This window comes from Zalophus californianus, chromosome 2 (genome assembly GCF_009762305.2).
Source record: "Zalophus californianus isolate mZalCal1 chromosome 2, mZalCal1.pri.v2, whole genome shotgun sequence".
NCBI lineage: Eukaryota > Metazoa > Chordata > Mammalia > Carnivora > Otariidae > Zalophus > Zalophus californianus.
The window spans coordinates 41,262,121-41,281,127 of NC_045596.1; the positions used below are offsets into that span (position 1 = coordinate 41,262,121).

The window sequence follows — 19,007 nt, forward strand, 5'->3', positions numbered from 1 at the left end:
CCACTTGGGGCATCTCTAGGACAAGTCTAAGTGGTTTGTCTTTAGTACCATCCCCACAATCAAAATCTTCCCTCAGGGGGGAAAATGACTTCGCTAGGATTTTTATCTGCATGTAAATAAATAGAGGTAAAGGAAGGCTGCCTTCTGTTAAAGGTGTTTTAGGTATCAATGTACAGAAATGGCGGATAAATGGAGAACACATCTCATTCCCCAGAAACTGGGTTCTGCTGCTGGGGACACACCTATCCCGCATAACCCCATTTAACAGATGGACAGAACCAGGCCTAGAAAAGAGACTTTCCTAAGGTCTTCCCTTCCTACAACAGTCACGGTGGCTCCAGGTGGCTTCCCAGTTCAGTCAGGTTTGGCTGACTTGCCCCGAGAGAAGACAGATGGAAATTGGTCTGTTTTTATTTCCCATAATTGGGCCCAGGCAAATGCATTCAGATGACAATCTCCTGCCCACACATGGACTCCTTGAAGGGACTGGCCTGGGGAGCAGGGGCCGAGCCTTGAGCATCTTAACAGCAAGCTCTAGTCTCGGGAAGGAGACAACATGCTGCTCCCACCCTGGCAGGCCCCTGTAGGGAGTGGTGTGCACCCCGCTGGGGGGCCCCCCACAGCTCAGAAACCACCCAGAAGCCTAGGGGCTGGCTGTCAGTACAAGAGGGCCAGGATCACACTCCCGCTCGGGCCTAGAAACCAGATTCTGGAAGCCACTTTCTTATTTGCGGAATGGATCTTCTATTTCATAACTGGTAAAAGGTGATTTTTATATGCAGAGTCCCAGCTAAGGAATTCACTGTGATGTCTAATACACCTGAACCTAATTTTTTTCCCCCCATTGATAGCCTCAATTTGCTATTCCCCAAATACAGGTTTCTGGATTACTTCTGTTGATCTTTTTTTTTTTTTTTTTAACTCAAAAACAGGACTGAGTTACCTTCAGAATACCGACTTTATCAACCTTGACAGTAGCACTGCATTTATAAATCACAATAACCAGAAGGTTCTTTACATTTCCACTGCTTCAAAATTAAGTTTGGAATGATTACCCGGACATGAGACTTGCCAATAACTCACATTTTATAAAAAGGATTTTAAGTCCATGTGTGTAACATTACTAAGATATAATTCTCTAGGAAGAGAATTCCTATTTTATTTTTTTGCAAACAATTTTAGAGGCAGGGTGTTAAACTGAACTTTCACAAGATTGACGTTATTGCTTAAAGTGCTTGAATTGGTTACATGAAAAGAAAATTAAGGTACAGATTATTTTAAATAAAAACTAAACTTTTTTTAGCAACAAAATCAAATGAATGCCACACAAATACAGTAACTATTTTGATTACAAAGAAATGGGAGCCAAAAATAAATTAATGTAATACTGGAAAACAGAAATTTAATTAGGCAGAAAAGTAGGAAATAATTTTCCCTGATCCATGCCATTTACATGAGTTATTCACAATAGTGCTGATAAATGCCTTGACCATATAATAGCAAATGAGGGCAAAACATTAAGGGCACGATATTTTAATACACGTGAATATACAAAGTTGATCAAAATGCAATGTTTAAAGATAAAATCCATCTGTAATAAAGCTACACTCCAATATCTAAAATAAGTCCTAAGCTCCAGTTAGAACATAGTTCATTGTTAGGCATGCCCATGAAATTAAGCATATCCATGAAAATAAATGCACAGGGACCATTCCTGTCATTTTTTTTTTTTCCATTTCATCTGAAATCCAAAATATGCCAGGCCGCAAAACCAAATACGACTGGCTTCCGATTCGAACCAACACCCTCTTGTATTGTTCCTTGGCTCTCTGCGAACCAGCCCACTTCGCTGCCTTGGAATGGAAAATGCATCCGTGTAACCGGACTGGATGTCAGCATTTTGCCAAAAGAGGCTTTTAAACAAATGTCTTTTTAGCAAACTGTACCATACATCTCTATGCTCAGCTAGTAAGTAACCAATAAAGCAAATATGTTTTCTCTCTTTTAAGTGTAAAACACTGTGACTTATTCTAAAACCTGCAGCATTTAAAAGAAATACAGCAGGCCTACTCTAACTCCTGCCAGAAAACGACACACAAAACCCCGGCGATCTGAGGAAATATTGCTGAGTCTTTGTGCTATCGTTGACCTCAGAATGGTCTCACATCTCACACCGTTCTCTGCTTTATACAATGAGGGAGGGATGAAAAATAAAGTGTTTGCATGCTACTGTCTTTACATAAAGTGAAATGATATGGGGGAAATGTAGCTGCCTAGTGTTTGTTCATTTATTGAAGAGGAAAGAAATGATCAGATAGCTCTAAAGTTTAAAAATCTGATGGAGTGTCGGTGGATAAGTGTGTTTTGGTCTTTCTCCAATCTTCTTTTCCTGCATCACACAACCATTTTAATGCCTTTGCATTACCTTCCATACTTGTTCTTTACTCCTAACCTCTCTCCAGGAATACTGAATTCTAACTGACCCTTTCAGTTTCTTCTCTTAAGTCACTGGGAAAAACTCTTTACACGTACAAAAACATAATATTAATAATAATAATAAAGAAAATGCACTGAACCTATGACTTAGCATTTAGATATTACTTCTGTAGCTTTCCAATTGAAACTTCTTGTTTCTAATAAATTAGCTTCAAGAGTCATTTCAAAGATAATTTTAATAGTTTTTCTTATGAATCAGTTCCAAATATATTAGATATGAACCATTATTTTTTTTAAAAAACTTTGCAACCTGCAGTCAAATATATGGGTTATATATAGTACAAACAGTTCCTTGTATCAGTCACCTTCAATTGCAAAGTGTCTCTCCTTAAAAACAGAATAAATACTCACCTTCCAGGTAATTGATTACTGTATATGTTTCATGGAGGGAAAGAAAGACAAAATATTTATAAATATGAATTTGCCTCTAAACAAGGCAAGGTATCACTTGTATAAAACAATAATGTGAAATCACCCTGTTTTTGTCTTCTCCAGTGAAAAGTAAAACATTTCACTTCAAGCACAAACAGATGAAGTGTCGGCATGCTTATTTAAGTTCTGAGCAATAAACAGTTCAAGATATGTCAAAAACAAGAATCCAGTTTTCATCTAGATAAAGTGCTATGCTCTTCATTTTACAGAATGGCCGCTAACATTTTCGATTTCAATTTTAGTTCACATTATGCCAAACATCTGCATGTTCATTCGCTGATTTATTAGGTAACAAAATAATACGTTCACAGTATATTATAGTGTATGGAAGTCAACTGACTTCCCAAAGGAAGCCAAGATCTAGGACTCATAGTTATTTGTAAGAATCCAAAAACCAGCTCAACAGCAAAACACCAAATTGACCCTTTTGATAAAAGGTACCAATACTCAAATGATCTAATAAATACATATATAACAAAAGTGAAAAAGTAAAAGTAACTCTAGTGAGATGAGGTTCTTCCAAAAACTGTCTTGTCAAGCATTCTAGGAGTCTGAGCCAAAGAGACGCCACCATTTTGTTCATTCCTCCGCCCACCCACTCACACTTCCTCTGACCCACATTCACACCCAGCTCACTCCAGTAATCCCTCTAGGGAAGGTTCCACATTAGCCCCAGGGCTCGCCAAGCACCTCAATAAATGGAAATGTGAAAAAGCCAACAGCTGTACCACGCGGCCGATGGTGGTGATAGAGAAGGACGTGGGTGCTGACCGGCCAAGGAGAGCTGGGCCGGAAGCAGTCACCATGGTGTCTTAGCCCTGCGACCACAGACTGCAAAACACCAGCAGGCCTGGAATGACAGCCAGGAAAGCTTAGCAGTGCCAGAGAGAGGGCAGATACGACTCACAGGACCTCACGGAAGCTGAAGGTCACTAAGAACAGACAGCATAGGGTTATTTTCCTGACGCGTGGTTTTGGTAGAAAGATAAGAAAAGTAACTTCTCACTGTCCACGAAAGCTTCCTCCTCTTGGCTTTGCCTGCCCTGAGCTTCCTACCTTCCTAGCCTCGGGGATTCTCAAGGCTGGCAGACTGAGAGCACAGCCCGGGGCAGGCGCGAGCCCCCAGGAACAGCTTCTCTTCACCCTGTTCCACCTGGAGAATGGTCTTAGTATTGAGGTTACTCACTCGTCAATGTTTTCACTTGCACAAACTTAAAGCTATAGTTGCAGCCCTAAAAGGTGAACATCTACCCAATTCTTCTGTCCTCCTGGCAGAAAAGAGGCACAGCAGCAAAAACTGGGTAGCGGTGCTTCCAGGGACAAGTTAAAGGAATGCACTGAGACGCGATCCTGGGAGGCATTTAGGCCGTTCAGCAGAGACCCAAAACAGACTGTAGACATTCGCAGGAAATGTCACTCGGCTTCAGCCAGACACAGCCAGTGGTGGGGCATTTACCCGATCCCCAAATTAGCAACTGTTACTCATATAAATCCTACTACAATCTGATTGCAGTTAACTCTACCTCAGACTAAAATAAAACCACAAGTAGTGCTGCATGTAAAAAAAAAAAAAAACCAAAGGGAGAGAAAGTCTAACAGAGCCAGACCGTCGGACTTGGCGTCATATCCCTGGTGGGCCGCTGGGGAGGAAAAGTGTGCAGGGAAACCACGGAAGAGTGCTTGGAACATTTCCCCCCATGTGAATTAGTCCCGCAGGTCTTTAAGTTATTCTCTTGACTGATAGAATAAAATATATCCAGATTCTGAATTTTTTGATATATCGGATGTCAGGCCATAGAATTCTTCAATAGCTTGGGCATCTATTTTCTGCAACAAGAGAGACACAAATCAATACCATTGTTTTTAACATGAGGACTGCAAGAACGAAAGAAAAATGAACAGGATGAACGAGAAAATGTAAGAAACACTGTTCTAAAATCACAACTGGGCACTCTCAACAGCAACCGGGCAATGCCCCAGACTTGACAAAGGGGCACAATTATGTAACTTGCAAATCATTGAGGAGGAAAGCCACCCTTTAATCTCTGAGGCCGCTTGTATGTTGGCACTCTTTGAGGAAGCCAGGGCTTCTGTCTTTCAAAGGGTAAGCCGGAGGGTCTTGGGAAAAACCTTAATTCTTTCAGGTCATCAGAGTTCATTCCCTTTAGTGTTGCCCTATGAGCTAAAGTGGACCTTGTCTGAGAGTAGAATTCTCCCAGCTAGTATTCTTTTACAACAAAATCAATACACGGAACTCTTGAGTGTGACAGAACGATTTTCAGGTTCAACAGACTGAAAAACTATTTTTAACAATCAATACAAGGAAAATTCGGTATAATGAAAGAATTCTAGTAGAACTTTTTTTTAATTTAAGTTTATTATTTGGTCTGTACCAGAGAGGGTTTTGGTTGCAGTGGAAAACAGGACTTACATAGAATATAAATATGATTTCAGGTGACACAGAGATCCGGTATCTATGGTGGATCAGTTAACAAGAACACAGTATTAATGAGCCCCCATCACACCCCTATCTGCCTTTCCACGGAGAACGAGGAGCAGCAGGGTTGAGTTATGAGACAAATGTAAATTGTTTTCAAGCCAGATTAGGGGAAAACAGGCCTGTTTTAGGAAAGGTCCACACATACACATTCCCCAGAATACCCTACAGTGGGGCTAGGGCACAGACTGTAATCTGCATACCAACCTCTACAATGTCATCATCAAACAAAAGCCAGAAGCCATGACTCTTCACAATAGTAATATAATGCCCACGGTTAGGACCGCTGGAAAAGAACAAACAAAAGTTACCAAGTTAACATTTACTTCTTTAAGAAAAACTATGTAGCTCTGTATAAGTAGTGATTTACCAGAACCAACCCTCTCATCAGGACAGAGAACTGCTACAGATCAGGTCTATGCCCACATTAGTTTGGCCACAATGTATGGAGGAAGGATCCACCTGGCAGTGCTGTGCTGAACCTAAGGGAATCTTTGGCAAAGATGCAAAAATATCGGTCTTATAAAGATCCACAGTCCAGTGGGGAAAGTGGATAGTCAAGCCTGACAAATATAAACAAACAACGACTCTGCACCTACTATGTTCCAGGCTCTCTTCTGGTTGTCAGACAGAAAAGCAGTGACAAAAACAAAGTTCCCACTTTCTTGGGGTAAGGCTTGGCTAGGTAATGAACAAACCAAAATATAAATACATTTCAAGGGGTAATGAGTGCCATGAAGAATAAAGCCAGAGTAATAGCATGGAAAGAGAAAACAGAAACCTGTGCCAGCTGAGCACAGGATCACAAACAGGTGAATTTTCAACGGACTTTTCCATGCTTCTATCTACAGCTATGGAATAAAAAAATACCCGCTCAAAAGGACTTCCAGCAAAACGCTTTGCATCTCCATATCTAGGGGTCTTCTCTCTTATTCTCTTTTTTTTCTGATTGGGTAAAGACTACAAATGGCATAAAGAATATTTTTAAGAGTATATTTAAAAAAAATTTTTTTAAAAAGAGTACATTTTAGATTTATTTTGCGATGATAAAGAGCTTGGAAGACAACCTCAAAAGTACCATATCAGGGAGTCTCACAGCCCCGGAAAGGAACAGCTGGGTCTACTCAGGCGGGAGCACGAGCCTGAGCCTCCCCTTGTGGCCAGCACCCCGCTTCCCCGCCTGCCCTCACCTGCCGCAGTGAACCACCACAGCCACCAGGTCGTACATGCGGTCCAGGTTCACGGCGTCGCTGGAGGTGTTGAAGAGCCGGAGCTCCAGCGGGAAGACCACCCGGTAAGACAGCTTGGTGTACCTGTGGAGCTGCTCCATGTACTTGAACCGCTTCAGGTGCAGGGCCAAAATCATGGGCAGCTTCTTCACTCTCATCCTGAGAAACCACGCAATAGACCATCAGTTGTCCCCCATAGTGGCCAAGGCGACAAGAGCACGCCATGGCCACACAAATGGACAGCAGGAGGGCTCTCACGGGCTTCAATCCAGCGAACAACCGGACCGCTCGCAAGAATGAAAGGACGCGCACGTGCGGAGAGCTGGCTTCCCCGACTTTCTCGGCCAATGGGGGCACAGCCAGCACGAGCGACGTGCCACAGCAGGTCTCTGTTTCGGTTTGGTCAAAGGAGACCGTCCTGAATTTTTGTACCAATAAAAAATAGGATGTGCACCTGCTCTCCAGTACTGCCTGCTGCCCTCCAGAAAGGAACGGTATTTGGACAGCCACACCCCCCGGCACGCCATCTGGAGATAGTGGAGAGGAGGGGTGACAGCTTTTGAGAAAAGGAAGTTGGGGGGAGGACAAGCAGAAGGCTGAAGTTTGGCCTTCTAGGTTCCGAGGGCCGGCCGGGACGCTTCCCAAACTACACTGCCGGAGGCCGGGAAGCCAGGCACGCTCGGCGCATGCTCACTCCGTGTAAAGCATTCCCCTGGTGTGCTGTGTCATCATTCTGAAAATGTAGGGCTTGGCTTAGGGCTACACTCCCCAAACGGGGCTTGCGGGAGCACTGCAGGTGCTCACAGAGGCGGGGTTTCTGGGGCACGTCTGAACAGGGTTACTTTTGATTTTGAAGTTCCTCCCTGCGCACTGGCATACTGAAGGTTTTGAGAAATCCTACAGTGAAGGAACTGTTCTCTTTTGTTGGATGGGCCTTTCCCAAACTTACATGAACACAGAAAGCTTTTTTCACTAGGTGACCATTAATATTCCTTGGTAAAAAATTCACAAAAACAACAGTTTATGTAGGTAATTCTGCTAGAATAGAGGATTTTCGGTCACCTTCCGGGACCCCCCCTCCTGAGTCAGCGGCAACGCTGTATACATTTTCAAGGCATATTATTTGAAAAGGACAAATTTTAAGAGACCACTGTTCAGGAACCTATTGAGGTAAAACCCTGTTCATAAAAATAAGCAAAATAGCAACGCCAGCTGAAACATAAGAATCTTGGGGAACACCCTATTTTACAGGAACACACAATATTTTAATCAATAAAACCTCCAGGGCTGAGCAGAACATACATTTTTGAGCCACACAGCAAGGCCTGGGCTGGCCTTGAGTAGACCAAGATTCTAAGGACGGGGAGCAGAAAGGAGCTCCCTGATCACTCACAACAGTTAACCACCTCTGCCCTCCATTCCCATCTGCTGGAATGACTAACCTTTGATGAGTTTTGATGCAGGGAGGAAAGATGGGCATATCTGGGGCGGGGGAGGAGGGGAGCTGCAGAGGCTGGGCAGAGGGACTATTCCTGGCTCAGCTCTAGACCCTGGAAGGTTTCAGACGGCAGTCATGAGCTCTTGTGTGCTATTCTGAATATTCCACAACTGTGGGCAGGGTAAGTGTAACTCACGGTAAGGCCTCATGGGATAATTAAAATGTCAAGCTTCCTGATTTCTCGGGCAGATAACAGAATCCCTGATGATTGCGCACTCTGTCCAGGGGCTGTAACCAGCTGGTGCTGGTAAAAAGACAGGCAAGCACAGATCCCGGATCAATTCAGAATGTGATAACTTCTTATTGCCCACCCATATAACTGATGTATTACTGAGTTCCTCATGTTTCCATATTGAGTGATTAACTTTTTTAACCTCTTGTGTCTCTGAAATAAGTTCCAACACTGAGGCAATACCAACAGTATTACTAGATATCTACTATGTGTTGTAAGCTACATCTTTTTTATAATTTGCCTTTCATCCCAAGAGGATAGTAATTGTATCTGATAACCACTCGTTTACCCAGCACAGTATCTGGCACACAGCACGCAATAAACGTTTGTTGAATGAATGAGTGGACAAAGGATCCAACAATCAGACAAATGGACAAGTCTCCAAGGTAGGCATTTTTATCCTTGTTTCTCCAGGGAGGAAGGCAACTGACTTCTCCAAAGCTCCTCGGCCACGAGCCCATGGAACTGGGATTCAAAATGAGATCTGGTCCCTTCCCTCAACACAAAGCCACCCTCCGGGCTAAATCCTTTACGCACCTTTTCTGGGCCTCTTGTTTGCTGCAGCACGTTTCACAATAATATTTCTGTTCACTACACAGTGTTTCTGTGTTGCTGAAGTCTCTGCAGAGAAAAATATTTTCAACTCAAAACACAGTCCAAAATGTACTTGCTATACCGTATTTTAAACCCTTTATTACCTGTAGGGTAACTTTTTTTTTAATGTTTTATTTATTTTGGGGAGGGAGAGAGCAAGAGAGAGCTCGCACAAAGGGAGAAAGAGAAGCAGACTCCCCGTCGAGCAGAGAGCCCGCTGTGGGGCTCGATCCCAGGTCTCTGAGATCACAACCTGAGCCGAAGGCACTCACTCAACCGACTGAGCCACCCAGGTGACCTATAGGGTCATTTTTAAGTGAATGTGGGGAAAAAAGCAATGAGAAAAGATCTTTCTGATGAGTAGATGCTATGATTGCCATTAGACCATGTCTGCTGGGCTGGGTTATGATTTCACCACTGGCGATTTTCAAGGAGAGCTTTATTTCATGGGACACAGATGGATATAAATTAGGGTTTCCAACAGATTCAAAAAACAAATCTCAAGGTTTAACAAGACCACCCGTACCCTGGAGCTTAAAAATTAGAACAGAAAAATCCTCACTATTGTAAAAGCCCATCGTTACGCTGTAAGTCAGGTCTGAAAAATTGTCAATCACATAAAATGCAAGGAGACATTATCATGTAATGAGAAACAGTCTATCTCAGGTGATCTATATTTTCAAAGGGTACAAAGGGACAGATAATGAAATTTAAGTCATATACAACTGCCCTTAGATTGAACTAAGAAAATCCCTAATTAGCAGGAGATACCTGCTTCCTCCAACCCCCTGCTCCCCATCCCGCACCTTCGCTCCTTTTGAGGACAAATGCCACTGCCCAATGTTATATCTGTATTCACCCCTATCGTGAGGTTTTACCGCGCTACTTATAGTTTTCATTTTTTAAATGTCACGGCTTTTCATTCTTTCCTGGTCACTGAGATTCTACTTAACATTCCTGTGGTACTGCTTCAAAGGCTGAGAAGAACATCCAAAATATAATACTCTAGAGTCTGGAGAGAGCCTGTGATATTTCTTTATTCATAGGGAGTGTCCTAGCAGCAGAATGATCAGATTTTATTAAACAGAAAGTGTTATTTACATGGTGTTATTGACTTACACACTTAAACAGAGCTTATCAAAAGAAACCGTAGATTGCTCATGCATTCACTACTCAGCCGTTAACCGACAGTCATCTAGACTTGGTGCTGGGGGCTCACAGAAGCACCCACCCTCACGCTGCCCCCAGTCTAAGAGACACGCGCAAGTAAGCCATTTTACAGTAGGCAGTGTTCCGGGCAGGTTAAAAAAATCATTTCACACACTTCTCCCACCTAAAGCCCTCTAGCCCGTCCCCAGGATGCTTAGGAATAAAACCAAATACCTTGCCAAGGCAGACAGGCCCTCGGCGCTCAGACCCCTGACTGTTCTTCTGACCTCCCTCCTACCTTCCCTTCCGAGTGCCACGGAGCCTTTCTGCCTCAGGGCTTCTGCATGTGCTGCTTCCCCAAATAGTTCCTTTCCAGATGCTTCCATGGCTGGCTCCACTCATTGTTCAGAGCTCAGCAAAAATGTCACCTCCAGGGAGAAGACTTCTCTGTCCACCTTCTGCAAATCCACCCAGCCTCTATCCTGTTTGCTGTCTTGTTTTCGTCTCAGCACTCAGCACTATCTGAAACCATCCTCCTATTTGATCACTTGACTCCTCTCTCTGTGGGCAATGGTTCCGTCTATCTCACTCACTGCCACATCCCCAGCCCTGAGAACAGGCCTGATGCAGCATGGCACTCCATTTGTTGGCTAAGTGAAGACAGAAGCAGGTATGTCAAATCCAGGGGAAAGCACCGAGGAAGAAGAAACGAACTTGAACTGGGGTAACGCACGTCATTTCCAAGAGGTGATGCTGCAGTCAGGTTCTCAGAGGGGGAAAGTGCCAGGTGGGTAAGAGTCAAGGAATCCAGACAGAGGGACTGCTGCAGCACAGGGATATGGAGGCAAGGTACGGAGTGTGTCTTAGAAGCTGGTGCGGACCCGTGGCTCTAGAATTCCACTAACGGGCCCCAGCAAGGAAAAGACCTAATCAGTGCTTTTGAGAAATACCATTTCTGGTAGCACTATGGAGGAAGGATTGGAGGGGCCGAGAAGCAAGAAAACAATTCAGAAGGCAATTATACTCAACTCTCACATCTCAGGTGCTTGGTGCATAACAGAGACTCAGACTTAGCTGAATGAACACAGGCTGACTCTTCAACAAAGTAACTGACGTGAACGCTTTTCTTGGCCTACACAGGGCTGGGGTGGAACTGGTGGGTGGGGGGCAGGGAGAGGGGGAGGAGAGTTTGGATGATGGTGGAGATTCACCTCATTGGGATGCCTACCACAGATGTACCTCTTCATCCAGCTAAGGAACCAGAATCATCAAGGCAAGCACAGTGGTGAATAAGGAATTAAAACACTTCCTACTCTTATTCTTCAAAGAAAGTTTTCTGAAGTATTTGCAGACCCAGATAGGTGGAAATATACCAAAGTCAGTACTTAATTTAAAGGCCCGATTTGCAAATAACCACCACCCTGCCCCGCCCCAGCTGGCTGGAGGCCCCCCACCCCAGGGCATCTGTGGGTGGAGAACGGGAAAATGAGGCTAAGTCAGGAGAAGGGGCTGACCCCAGCAGGTAACTGCGGTACAGCATGTCTCTCGGTCGATGCTGCACAGCTGCTCTGCCCTGCCTCCCAGGAGCCAAGGTGACCTATACACACCTGTAACCTGTCTCCTGGAGCACACTGGTTGGGAAGCTTTGTTCTAAGGAAGACAGCAGCAACATCAGCAGTTCTCCTGGCTACCCGTTAGAATTACCCGGGGAGCTTCCAAAATAATCTCAGTGCCTAATCCCTCCCCCCTGGCCCCCCTCAATTACATTAGAAGCTCTCCAGGTAGAGCAGGTGGTTCCAATATGCTGGGAAGTCTGCGAAGCACTATTCCCAGTGCTTTGTCACCCTTAACATGCATTTGCATCACTTGGAGATCTTGTCAAAATGAAGATTCTGGTTTGCTCATTCGTTCTTGGGGGAGGCCTAACATGCCGTTCTAATGAGCTCCCAGGTGATGTCACTGGTGCTAGCCCATGGACCACTGTCTGAGCAGCAAAGACCCAGAGCAGTGGATCTCAAACTCTGGTGCTATTAGAATCACCTAGAAAATTGATTAAAAACAGAGGCCAGGCTCACTGAAGTTGACTACGGGCTAGGCCCCTATTTTTCCCAACTTCCCCAAGGTGATTTTCATACACACCAAAATTTGAGAACCACTGATTAGAGTTTTAAAGAAGGCTGAAAAAAGAAATCCACGAGAAACACATGTCAAATATCAGGAAATACTATATATATCAATAATAACCAAACACAGGTCAGAGAAATAAATAAATAAGCACGCGGCAATGGATGTGTGGTGGGGATGCATATGAACTTCGTATACAGAAGTTTCTCAGGGGCGCCTGGCTGGCTCAGTCAGTAGAGTGCATGACTCCTGATCTCGGGGTTGTGAGCTCGAGCCCCACAGTGGGTGTAGAGAACACTTAAAAGAGGTTTCTCAAAATAAGTAGGAAAGGAATTCGTTTTAGAGAAGATAAATTTTTAAAACAGAGCTACAGGAGAATGAAGAGCTACTTCCCTCCCAGCTGACCTCCGCAGCACTGGGAGAACAGGCATTTTAAATGCGAGGAAGACAGCGCAAGGGAGAGTGGTTTCAGAACTTGGAACTTAAAGGGAAGATTTCTGTGAAGGAGCCACTCAGGCACTGAAGTGAAAGGCAAAAAAATACCCAAAATGCCATGGAAGGATAATTAAGATAAACTTCACGTATCTGAAGTTTTTGCCTGAAGCCATCTCTAAGCTGTTCAAAAGAAGAAAAGAAAAAACTTCCTCGGTATTCACTTATGATACGGATGGCTCACCCGGCCTGAGACAGGGTACTGACGTTTGAAAAGTGAGGATTCTAGTTCAGTTACAGTATGTATCTAATGGTTTCCATAGCCCTGTATCCTGAACGTAACCGCTATTTACTTCATCATTCCTCTGGGACAAAAGCCATGAAACCATACTGGAATTAACCATCTGGAAGGAGGTGGCAGAGACCTTACATTCAAATCCTACAATTTTAGCTTGATTTGTAATTTCTTTTGGGTCATCAAAATGAAAGAAAGATAACATATCACATCAGAAGACATATGCAGACATAGTAAGAAGAAAATTCATAGTTCTAATTTTAAAAACAAACCCTTAAGAATGCAAACTGAACTGAACCATGAAAGGGACCCAAAAGATTATAATCATTCCTTCTCTTTTGCCTCAGATGGAAAATGCTAGTGGAGCAGCTGGGCATCATTGATTCCCTGGGCCTTTCTGGGCACTTTGTTCTTTCGGGATAGGTTAGAAAGCTGCCACTCCTAGCCCAGAACTCTGAGAGTGTGAGGGTGAGGGGCAACACCCAGCCCAGGCCCGTCTTCCTGTTGGAAAGGTGAGATCTCAAGAGGCCTGCCCTGATCGTGGGGTCCACACTGGCATTCCCACAACCCACCACTCTGGAGACCTATTTAACTTCCTCGAAAGCACCAAGCGTCGCCTGTGGATTCCCCCTAGGACGTAAGTGCTGTGGGAGCCGGAACGTGTCTGATGCTCGCTCCTCCACGCCCAGTGTCTAGAGTAGGGCTGGGCTGCTCCTCAGCCCTCAGGACTTACTGAGAGCAGGAGGGGGAAGGGGAACAGGGAATCGTGTCTGTGAGTCGACTCTGGGCACATTTCCAATGTTCAAGTCAATACACAATATGCCTGGAATCCGGAGCATGTGCTGTTCTGTGCTCCAGGTTCCTTACCTTCTCTCAACCCTAACAAGGAGGAATTTCCTTCCATCACTCATCTCCACAGAACGCTGAAAGATGGAGGAACAGACGGTTCCCTCACTGGTTCTCCACTCAAAAGTACATAATTTTTCAAAGTAGCTTAGAAAGAAAAAGAGTAATGGTAGGCATGGGTAGCGTGTATTAATCGTGTGTGTCAGAGAGACAAAGATGAGAGAGAGAGAGAGAGAGAGAGAGAGAGAGAGAGATGAAAGCCAAAGCCCACATCTGGATTAAAGATTAAAACTTATTTTTAAACTTAAGGACTAATGACTTCCACTTGATCCTCTTTCTTCTCAGCAGGATCCTTCTTCTCTAGACCACATATACTTACTTTTTAATCTCTCTTGGGAAAGAAGAAATAGAAAATAATAGGATTATATGGGTTTAACAGAAAGAAAGATTACCTCCTGAGGAAACACAGTATTCCCCACCCTCCCACCCCCACTTATTTACTAGCCTGATCAAAAGCTCAGCTCACTGTCAGAATTCATGAGGTTACCTCAGACAGTGGGTAATAGATGTATTCTGCTCCACATCGACAGAAAGGTCAAGAAAATCTTCATCTTTGCTACTAACCTGAAGCAAAGAAAAAAGAAAAAAAGTATTAGGTACAAAATACATAAGAGACATAGTAGGTAAAATTTTGAACACCTACAGGTAACCAAAACCCAAAACTGCAGGCCTGGTCATGCGCAGTTTTGTATACTCACTGGCATTGAGTTACACTGAAAACAACCCAATCTAGAGAAAGTCCAAAATTCTCAATTTACCTAAATTCCTGTTCCAGCTTTAATTCAGAACTTTTAATAATTAGCACTCAACCATATCTCGCTTCCTCTCCATTCATTTTCCCCCTCATTTCAAAGTAGGAAGTATCACACAAAACACCCATAGAGACCAAACTAGCAGAATGAGAAAAAATGGAAAAAAAGACAAGAGACTTCTAAAAGTCACTACTCAGATAGTCAACCTCCGTGAGGCCGTCTGCATCTTCCGCCAGTCCCTGGAAATCACTGGCTCCGGAGCCTCATCATCCAAACCGTGCCTAGGGCCAGGGAGATGATGGGTGCTGGGCCGGGGGATCACACTAACCGCACGTGCACCTGTCCCTGAGCCGTGGAAATGGCCATCATTGCAGAGCCCTGGCTCACACAGGCCACCCTACGGCGGACTGCTCCCGGGAGCTGGCTCACTGGCCCCGCTGTTTCTTGGCCCCTGCCGTTCATACCACACCAATCCTGGCTCTCCTACTTACTGAGGTTCACGGAGTTTAACTGCTTGCATTCCAGCCGTTGACTGGCAAGCCTGGTGTTTTACTCTCTTGCAGTGGGAGGGACAAACTAGCTCAGCAACAACCTTGAAGTGTTCAGTCAATTGGCAGCAAAATGAGAAAACACTCCTTTAAGTGGGACAACTATCCTATGACCCTGTACTCCACCACTAGGCCATTATCTAAAGAAATATTCAGAATGTGGACACAGTCTTTTATACTTTTATTAGTACACACAAGCAAGGGTGTTGAGAAAGACTTTCCATTTCCGTATCCTGTCTGTCACTTATGCAGTGGGTGACTGTAGGCCAGTTACTCAGCCTTGGTGTACCTCAGTTTCCTCATCTATAAAGTGGGGACACTAAGAGTATTTCACCAGGCTGTTGTAAAGATAAAATAATACATGTAAGGTGCTTTCAAAATTAAACACTCAATAAATCGGGGGAAGGGGTGTAAAAATTGTAAATGGCCTAAAATGGGCAAAGAGCTGGGAATGGTTTACTACATGGTGGGTATATCATATCAAATGAATAAGTAGACTACACAACCTTCTATAAGCGAATTCGTTTTGTATAAAAAAAGGCATGTATACATTTACACACATACACATGCCCTTACACATATACACACACTCCATCATTCTGCCCCCCCCCCCCCTTTTTAATGGCACTTGTTACTGCTATGGTAGAATACATGAAAGGCCCAAATCTTCACCACCGCCTACACTGGCTTCCTTGCCATATGACTTTACAGATCTTCTCATCAAGAGATATGCTTCCCATCTTTGATTCTGAGTTCAGCCATACGACTTGCTTTGGCCAGTGGGATGTTAGGGGACATGTCAGAAGCAGAAGCTTGAACAAGCACTTACAAAATTGCTCTCTTGATTTCTGTCATCACCATAAGAAGGATAAGCCCAGGCTAGCCCACTATTTTTTTTTTAAAGATTTTATTTTTTTTGAGAGTGCCTGAGATTGGGGAGAGGGAGAAGCAGACCCCCGCTGAGCAGGGAGCCCGACACGGGGCTCGATTCCAGGACCCCGAGATCCTGATCTGAGCCGAAGGCAGACGCTTAACCAAATAAGCCACCCAGGGGGACCCCAGGCTAGTCCACTATTCCCAGGAAGAAGATGAGAGACCCATGAAAGAGAGCTGTTCTCACTAAGGTACCCCAGCCAAGCCCAGTCGAGAGCAAAATGCCTAGCCAGCCTGCAGATACAGGAGTGAGCCAGCTGAAATACAAACACACAAGTTCAGCCAGGGCCAGCCTAGATCAGGTGACCCTCAGCCACCCCACAGTTGAATGAATTATAATAAATGATAGTTGATTTAAGTCTCAGAGTTTTGGGGTGGTTTGTAACAAAGCAATAGATAACCAATACAATGATTTCATATTATAAATGTTTTATTTGTATTTTTTTTTATTGTCTGACTCTCCCTCACTAAAATGAAAGACTGGTTCCAGGAATGACTAAGATCTTTCCATTCCTACACTCCTCCAGAAAACTATAAAACTCAGCTAACTATAAATACAAGTAGCTACCTGAAGGTGTTGGAGAATAAACACAAGACAGGTAGACGGGGAGTCCACACCTGGAAGAGAACGGTTGCACAGGATAAGTTCAGGGTTTCATAGCCTTTCCCTGGGGATCTGTAGGGGGAACAAATGCAGTCTGTCTGGTCTTGGAACCAGAAAACTGAGTGGGAAACCATGTCTACCAGCAAGAAGGGGAGGAATCAGAGGGTATTTCAGCTCTGTCTGCGCACACCTCTGGTGGGCTGCTGAGCCACATACACACAGAGTACACTCACAGCAACTCAGCCAGATACAAAAGGGCTGACCCAAGATTCAAGCTGCCGCCTAAGAAACAGATTTGTAGTTACAGTCCAGCCAAGATGAACTGCTTGCTAAAACTCAAGAAAACATTATACTCACTGAAGCAAAATAACAGAACCCAGAGCCCTCTCAAATTTTACGTCCTCAATGTCCTAGATACCATTCAAACTTACAAAATGTGTGAAGAACCAGGAAAATGTGACACATTGTTTTTTTTTAATCAACATATATTATTTGTTTCAGGGGTACAGGTCTGTGATTCATCAGTCCTATATAAGACCCTGTGCCATTTACAACACATACCTTCCCCAATGCCCATCACCCAGTTAACGGGAGACATTCTGAAGACAACTAAAACCAATCCTCAGAGGATGCCGATGTTGAAATGAGCAGACAAGATTTTTTTTTAGCAGATAAGAAATCTCAGCAGAGAAATAGGAAAAAAAAGAAAAGAACCAAATGGAAATTCTAGAACTGAAAAAGTAATACACCAGATGGACTTAACAATGAACTGGAGATGACAAAGGAAAGAAAAAGTAGCCTTGATGACAAATCAACAGAAAATTATCCAATGAGAAGAATAAAGAAAAAAAAATTGAAATAAAAACAGATACTCAGAAAACTGTTAGGAAATATCATACATATAATTGGAGTTTTGGAAAGGGAGAGAGAATAGAGCAGAAAAGCTATTTGAAAAACAATGGCGAAATATTTCCTCATTTGGGGAAAGACATACATTTATAGATTCAAGATGCTCTACAAACACCAAGTAGGATAAATACAAAAAAAGGTTAGCCAAGGCACATCATAATCGAACTGTAACAAGTCAAAGGTAAAAAGCAAATCTCAAAAACATGGAGAGAAAAATGACATACTACAAAAGAATGGGTCATGTGGAAGCTGATTTCTCATCAGCAGTTATGGAGGGCAGAGACAGTAGAACATCTTTAATGTGCTAAAAGAAAAAACTGTCAATAGCCCATAAACAGATCCTTCAAGAATGAAGGAAAAATAAAGAGAATTCATTATTAAAAGACCTGCACTACAAAAAAAAAAAAAAAAAAAAGGGTTAAAGGAAGTTCTTCAAGCCAAACGGAAATGATACCAGATGGAAATCCAGATCCTCAAGAAAGAATGAAGAGCATCAAGAATAGTAATTTTGACACTGCCCTGTGGGGTTTATAGTATACATAAATGTAATACATAGAATAGCTACAGCAGAAGGACAAGGTAAGGTAGGGGCAGGCAGAAGGAATACGCACCTGTACAGTTGTAAGCTTTCTGTTTTATGTGAAACAGTGACATTATTAATTGTACATGGACTGTGAAGAGTAAAGGATATATATTATGATCTCTAGAGAAACACCCAAACAACAACACACACACAAATACACACTAAGAGGAAGATTAAAATGGAACTGTTTATACAAATATGTATGTACATATATCAATATATACATATATTAAAATTATTTTTTTTTTTCAAAAAAAGCAGAGGAGGAGGAACATAACAAAAAACGGAGGGGAAATAAATAGAAAACAAATAATAAAGTGGGAGCCCCCAACACCCCCATACCAGTAATTACATTAAACATTAATGGACTAAACATTAGTGGTGGCCTGAGGCTTGCAACAGAGATTAATTGCTGGGTACAAGGGATCTTACTGGTGTAACGGAAATGTTTTAAAACTGGATTATGGATTCCAATAAAAATTAGAAAAAAAAACTGGATTATGATAATAGCTGCACAACTCACCAAATTGCTTTGAAAATTACTGAAAGGATGAACTTTATGGCATATAAGCTATACATCAATAAAGCTGTTTTCTAAAAAGTAAAAGAGGAGTGCCTGGGTGGCTCAGTCAGTTGAGCGACCGACTCTCGATTTTGGCTCAGGTTGTGATCTCATGGGTTGTGAGACTGAGCCCTGTGTTGTCTTGTGAGGCTCCACACTCATTGGGGAGTCTGAGATTCTTTTTCTCCCTCTCCCCTTCCCCCAGCCCCACTCATGCTCTAAGATAAATAAA

The 19,007-nt window shown here is 43.3% G+C and overlaps 1 protein-coding gene across 3 annotated transcripts in view; it reads right to left on the reverse strand.

Moving 5' to 3' along the window:
• Positions 1–921: 921 nt before the first annotated feature.
• USP46 (ubiquitin specific peptidase 46) overlaps positions 922–19,007 on the reverse strand; it is a 53,307-nt gene continuing 35,221 nt past the window's right edge. For 2 of the 3 annotated variants that reach the window (XM_027598169.2, XM_027598170.2), the window contains 5 exons: positions 14,372–14,448; positions 8,922–9,005; positions 6,616–6,813; positions 5,633–5,711; positions 922–4,755 (listed from right to left, as the gene is read on the reverse strand). In XM_027598169.2, the coding sequence (XP_027453970.1) occupies positions 4,654–4,755; positions 5,633–5,711; positions 6,616–6,813; positions 8,922–9,005; positions 14,372–14,448 (540 nt within the window). In that variant the 3' untranslated portion in view covers positions 922–4,653. Of the gene's footprint in view, positions 4,756–5,632; positions 5,712–6,615; positions 6,814–7,108; positions 7,182–8,921; positions 9,006–14,371; positions 14,449–19,007 lie in introns of those variants that run through there. The other variant, XM_027598173.2, reaches the window with a different exon arrangement.